This window comes from Anoplopoma fimbria, chromosome 18, assembly GCF_027596085.1.
Source record: "Anoplopoma fimbria isolate UVic2021 breed Golden Eagle Sablefish chromosome 18, Afim_UVic_2022, whole genome shotgun sequence".
In the NCBI taxonomy this organism is placed as follows: Eukaryota; Metazoa; Chordata; class Actinopteri; order Perciformes; family Anoplopomatidae; genus Anoplopoma; species Anoplopoma fimbria.
In genome coordinates, this window is record NC_072466.1 from 871624 (window position 1) to 878861 (window position 7238).

General features: G+C 43.2%; 1 protein-coding gene across 1 annotated transcript in view; it reads right to left on the reverse strand.

Annotated features, from left to right (window-relative positions):
• Positions 1-295: 295 nt before the first annotated feature.
• Positions 296-7238, reverse strand: part of adgrg6 (adhesion G protein-coupled receptor G6) — a 74549-nt gene continuing 67606 nt past the window's right edge. The window contains exon 31 of the mRNA XM_054619034.1: positions 296-596. Coding sequence (XP_054475009.1) covers positions 385-596 — 212 coding nt within the window. The 3' untranslated portion in view covers positions 296-384. The remainder of the gene's footprint in view (positions 597-7238) is intronic.

Genomic DNA, 7238 nt, shown 5'->3' on the forward strand with positions numbered 1-7238 from the left:
AATTTGCGTTTGGTGTGAATTCTAGAAATCCTTTCTGGCTGAGGCTGGGAACGAGTTCTAGAACGATTGGAGCAGCTCCAGAACACAGCGGACTCTAAACTGGTGAGGCCGACAGAGAGTTCTAGAAGGTTAGGAGTTCTTCAAGAGCACTAAAGGTTCTTGCGTGTTGGCTGGCAGTTCGAGAACAAAAGCAAAGCATTAAATAACATTGTGGGCCGTCCCAGAACAGCGAGGCGGGTTCCAGTGTGACGCTTCATATCGATCGGAACCTTCAACAGTCACTGAAGCCGCCGGGAGGATGATGTCACTACATTTTCTAGAACGAATCGGACAGTTCCAAAACACAAAAGGGCGGTCGAGCTATAGATCAGCTCTAGAACGGCTCTAGAACCTGGTGCTGTTGGCGAAGCTGTCGGACATGATGATGTTCTTGTAGAAGTTGTCGGAGCGCGTGGAGCAGTAACCTCTGACCTTGTCGATCATCTGGCTGACGGGGAGGATGGAGGACGAGGAGGACGAGGAGTTGGGCTCCACCTCTGCGGATGAAGAGCACGAGGAGACGCACTTGGGGCCGGTCTGGTTGGAATAACATTTATCTGCATCCGGGGAGCAAAAAGACAAAGACAGGGACAAACGGATTATTACTAGATGCAACAATCATTCAGTCGTTGAGGGCGACGGGTGAGGAGCATTCAGACTGTCCGTCAAAGCGTTTGGTGGAGACTATTACAGGTTTAATTTAGGTGGTATGTTTAAGGACCAATTTCACACATTAACACATAGGAGAGGAATTTATAATTATTTCACAGCAAGAAAAACAAGATAGGGTTTAAATAACACATGAACAGGATGAACGTTTTAAGAGCGTGAAGCGAGGAGAGGAATGTGAGCGAGGGAGAAATGTGCACGAGAAACAGAAAGTAGTCCACATTCATCATATATGTATAGAGGTATGTGCAATAATATCTGGCACCACCCTTTAAAAAGTAAACACTCCAAAGAAGAACATCCATGACGGCCTCCAGCCAAACGAATGAAAATATCTTAAACAGTTCATCAATTTTGAATTAAACATCTAGCTGACGGACTGTTACGTGACCAAAATCCCATAATTTAGTCTCATTACAGCTCCATCCGCGGATGAAGACCGGATGTCTGGAGGTTTTGATGTGATCCCGACATAAATAATCTTACGGCTAACTTCATGTTGTCAGCTCATGTTTTCACCAGGATGCATGAAGGTGTTAGGAGAAAAAGATACAGAACCCAATGAGATACAAAATAAACCTCATGTAACTCTACTGATGTATATCTGTGGGGAAAAAAGCAGTTTTGCTGACCTTCTGTACCTTTGATACTCCATTTTCCATCTTCATATCTAATCAGACAACAGTTTATGGTCCAATATCATAGCAAAACTATTGGCTAATGTTTGTGGAGAGTGGTGTGACTGTATTTCATTACATGTGTGCGTAATCACATTTCTATTTGTGTAAAAGAATCTCTAAATGCGTACTGAGATTTGTATAAATGTGTACAGAAATCTGCAAATGTGTATTCAGAATCCACATGGGCGGAATCAGATTTGTAAATATGTCAAAAAAGACCTTCAAATCTTAAGTATATTGAGATTTAGAAATGTGTAGACAAAACTGTCTGTAAATGTTAGAAGAAAACTGAAAAAACTGTCTACAAATATGTCAATGTGCCGAGAAATTTCAGTACACTACAAAACACCCCATTTCTTTTTTTACACATTTACAAATCTGATCACACACACACACACACACACACACACACACACACACACACACACACACACACACACACACACACACACACACACACACACACACACACACACACACACACACACACACACACACACACACAGATCGAAATCCAGTTGCACAACTCTCCACACGTTTGAAAATAGTTTTGCTTCGATCGTGGCCCAACAGCCGTGTGAACCTCAGACTTCCAGCAGTGTAACTGGCTCTTCTGCAGGTAATCTGCTTGTGGTCTGGTGTTTTCTGCTTGTTGGTTTGACGTCCTCCCCTCTGGGGCCCCTGGATTCCAAAGGCCCACAGAGCCAACCAATAATTCATTGAGGCCGAGTGAAACCACGCTAAGTCACGTCCAGGCTCCACAGCAGAAGCCTCATTCATAAAGGCAGATTTCATTTTCCGCCTGATCCCAAGATCACAGCTCCAAATGTGTGGATACCTGATCTGGGAAGACAACTACAAAAAGTGGTGTGTTTGGATGTTATCACGCCTCGTTGTTATTTGGACCTTGGAGGCTCTCAGCTAATGTCCTGGGTTTAGCTGTACATATGTTTTGGTTACACTTGGGGGCCTCACTGTTCTGTTGGTGCCACCAATGAAAATATCAGGAAGCTGAACGGATCAGATTGTGAACACTTTAACCCTCTGAACCCGAGAGCAGATGTGGGGTTTTTTGTTCCGGTCACATTTATATCTCTGAGGCCTTGTTTATGACTGCAGTATAAAGTCCTGCTCCTCTATGGAAACTGAAACATCATGGCTAGAAGTAGAGAGAACTGAAAAATGTCTTTAGTGCAGAATAACAGTTATATTGTTAATCACAAAAAAGTTACATTTCTTTGATAATTAAAATTTGTAAACACTGGAATCTATATATCCAACATGTTTCCAAGTGCCCATAAAAAACCCTCTAGGCTCTACGTGCTATATATATTAAACTATTAATATATATTTACAGCCTCTACTTGCAGCCTCTCCTCTCTGCTGTGTTCAGCAGACGTTCAGTTGAAGTTACACAGAATGACTGTTGGTCTCAGATGAATCAGTCTTGGCTTCACAGTTTCACTGATGAGCTCAGAATTGATTGTTTTCACAATGTCTAATGTGTCACCTAATGTGTTCCAGGGTCGTCAAAAAGATGAAAATCTGACAATAATAACAGTTGAACAGCTTCTGGCTATGAAATAACTTCTTAGTCAAAAGAGGCTTGTATGGAACCAATCTAAACACTGATTGTGTCATATTTCTACAGACATTATACCATGGTACCAGGGTGTGCAGCTGTGACCTGAGCTCAGGGTTGTAACTTTAGATTTATAGAGATGAAGTGATTTGGAGAAACAACCAGCAGCCTCCAAAGTTTTACACCTTTGGACTTTCTTAAGGAAACTGAGCCAAAGCAATCAAGGTAAATGGATAAAACGATGGCCATATCAAGCCCAATATGACCTCTGACCTCTGGACCTCCGGTCCCGTCACAACGTTTAGTGTAAAGCAGGATTTCATTCTCACGCCGCCCAGCCAAAGCTCCACCTCTGCTCACTTCCAGTGCTGCCCAATCTATCAAAAGAGGAATGCAGTTGTTGTGTTGCTCAACATGCAGCTATGACTAACAATCCTCTCTTCCAAATGGAGTCTCTGTGCAGCTTAAGGCTGCAGAGCGCACATACAGTAGGTCCTGCTGGCGTTGGCCACGGTCACGGCTTCCCTGCTTCCTGCGTTAATTTTCACTGTCACTGTTAAAGCTAGGGTGGGTAATTTCTTTACTGTAATATTTGGCAAAACTGTCCTAATAGCCAGTCAGCTATATGTAGGTGAAGTGCTCTGAGAATATCTGCTCATAACTTTGCTCTCCCCTGCCTCTGTGGGCCGCACCCAAAAATTGCCACCGCTCATGTACACTTTGACCAATCAGAGCGAGGCTCCGATTCTCCGTTCTTATTGGCTGTGGGACTGTCCGGTCACCTTGGCAACGACGTTGGTGCGTCCCTGCGTGTTTCGTCTTCCTATCAATGTAACTGAATTCACATGAACGCGCATAACTGACGTTCGGTGGGAGGAGCTACAGCAGGTAGCGTGGCAGGGAGAGGCCAGAGAGCACGCGACGGAATCTCAACGGCTGTTTTCGCCCACCCTAGCTTTAAGACGGCGCTGATGAGGCTCCTGGCTCCACACAGCCGGTCCCGTCCAGAAATTCTGACTTTTGAAATACCCTATGATGTCACACTGGGATGTTTTTGTTCCCGTTTCTCCTCCGAAAACACAAATCTCCACATTTCTACTCAAATACACTGCAGAGTGCACTTCAGGACAGAGGTGGAAGACGAGGGGGGAAGTAAAGGTTGAACCGGCGTCCACCACTGGATTCTCTGACCTCAAACATCTGGAAAGTATACAATGAGAGTCTGAGGCTGAGCGCAGACAGACCTCAGATAGACGAGAAAGAATGATGTAGTCAGGAGATACAATAGGACTGATAATCTGTTGAGTGTTTCCATTAGACGCTGTCATCTGATTCACTCTGTGATTTATTGGAAGTGACTCCAATAACTGGTATCTTACATGAAAGTATCATTAACTAAACTACTTAGTTAGGTTAAGACAACTAAACTACTTAGTTAGGTTAAGACAACTAAACTACTTAGTTAGGTTTAAACAACTAAACTACTTAGGAAAACTAAACTACTTAGTTAGGTTAAGACAACTTTAGTTTATGTATCTATAAAGTTGATGAGTTCAACGCAACCTCCGTTAATGTTAAGCTAACAACTAAACCTTAACCAGCTCTACTCCTCCCCATTTCAACACAGTTTTTTTTGTTCACAATGTAGAATGATCAGGAAGAAACTGTTGGCACGAGAGCGTTTAACCACAGGTGTGTCGTACTAGTTTGCACATGCTCAGTAGCGATCGGGCAGGATGTACGGATCGGGTAGCAAGTGACACATTATCTTAATTGCACATGTTGAGAATTAATGAACTGATAAATGATAACGTTATCAGATCAGTGCATAGACTAATATATATATCTGTAGTCTGTAGTCTGACTAGTGTTCTCATGATGTGTATTTGACCTTTAGAGTCTGGACCTCGTCTCGGCTCATGACCTCCTCGACCTGATGTTCATGTTGTCACGACCTCTGGGCTGCCTCAGTGCAGGACGCATGAATCATTCAGCAGGTGTGTTAAATCTCTGGCTGGGTTACCTGCGTGCTTTGGCAGAATCCTGGTATGCTGACGTGGACGGGGAATGTTGGCCTGGCGAGCAGAGATGCTGAGAAGACTTCAAAGGGTTACTGAACCAGGCGCTTCAGTTTAAAGGCCAAACTGTAGCGCCCAATTCAGCATGTAAAGGGCGAGGTGTCCGAGCTCTGATGCTCCGCCAGACGTGAAAATATAACCCAGTTACAGGCTGACGTGGTATCATTCATCTATAGTTTTATAATCTAATGGAAAGAGCTAAATCAACTAGCTGAAGTCGCTCACCTGTGCGCCACAGAACTCCATTTGTCATCCAAAATAACTATTAGCCGTCATAAAAAGACATGTGGTGACATATTTCCTTCATCATGAACACAGGTCATGTCTAAACTGTTCAGTAGTCAAATGAACAGAGCAGAAGTGCATACCTGAGCGTGGATGACTGCAATTACAAACTCAGCACACTTTGCTTTGAACCTGTCTATGTGTTCATCCAGTTCTGTCAGCTCTTAAACCTTTTTCTTTCTTTGCTCCACATGTCAGCTGTTCCTGTCGGTTCTTTTAGAGGTTCAGCCCTGAAGAGGATGATTTATTCTTATTCTTAGACATGTTTGAGCAAATTCCTGAGCGATGGCACATTATAGAACATTATAGATACCTGACATTTTCATCACTGATTGAAAGTTATGTGGAAATGCCGCTCAACATCATCCAGATGGGGGCGCTATATTCAAAGGTCAACTTTTAAAAGTCATACATGCCACGCTGATAGTTTTTATACGATTCACACAAAACTAGGTACAGATATCCAGCTCCATTCACTCTACTGAAGAGCATCCTGGAACATCCGTCTACACTTTTCCACAGTTCAACATAAACAATAAAGAACGTATGTCTGGTTGGTACCACATTTAATACGAAGCTAAGAAAAGCTTGTTGATGTTTCTTTGCGTTTTCAAGATATTGACCAATGCACTCAGATCTAAGTCCACAACCGCTGGGCCAAACGCGACGAAAACATTTCCTTAGAATCGACCACTAGGGGGCGCCACAAATTCAAAACAACACAAATCAGACCATAAATCAGAAAGTGTTTGTCCGATCAATATAAAACTTGCAGGATATGCTTCATGATAATGTTGGAACCACATGAGTAAAAGTATTTCTAAACCGCTCAACCAGTTCCTAACGTACATGTGACCGGTGCACATTTGACCGTAAATCAATGACAAACATCATCAAACGTGCTGAATATTTTTAACAAAGCTGTACAAACATGGCCCCTAAAGTTTTCAACTTTGACCAACAGGGGGCGACAGCACAGGTTTGTTTGTTGTTGAATGAAAAAACCTGTTCATTCATTCATTCAGTCTCCGTTACCGCTTATCCTGTTGAGTGAATGAATGCAAGTAAAGAGTAGAAACAGAAAATATGTCAACATTTTGCGTTTTTTTGGGAAACTCCCTTTATCTGCTGATCCTTCATGGATCAGTTTAATTATATTAAAGCTTATATATTTATAAATCTTTAACCTGCTCCTGAATGTCAAATGGGAGTTAATTACATGGCGTCAACATTTGGACGTCATGTTTGTTTATCATCTTCATCATCTTCATCATTTGGCGTCAATCTCAATAAACAAACCCAAATGATGCCCTGAGTGACTGATGCTAAGCTAGCCGCAGCGTTAGCTTCTTGTTACTCTGCTCCGATTCAAAACAAACACAGTTAAAGGTGGCGGGTGTTAGCTGGATGCAGTCTGAGGAGGCGTGCTTGTTTTGCCACCCTGGGGCACTCTGGGTGGGCGGAGTTTAAGCTTTAGTGGTGTGTCAATGGGTGCAATCTTGGCTCCTCCTCCCACGCAGCGCGCCTCAGGATGAGGAACAAGATGGCGTGACCTTGTATGACATCACAGTGACCAGCCAATCACAACACACAGAGGCTGCTTTCCCAAAATGTCTGCCGGCAAAGTTTTGTTTTTTTTCCTCATCTGTGAAAGCTGAATTTAAAACCTCCTGATCCGCTTTGACCACCAACACATTTTGGGAAAACACAGAGCGGATCACATGATGCCGGAAGCAGGAAGTCAATCAGCCAATCAGCTTTAGCTTTACCTCCGTCGGTCCTCCACTCTTGCTATTGGTTGGAAGAGCTTTCTACACACCAAACACAGAGGTAGATACACGGACATCAACCAGGGAGCAGATATTACACACAAACATATTTACACAGGATCATGTTCACACTGTT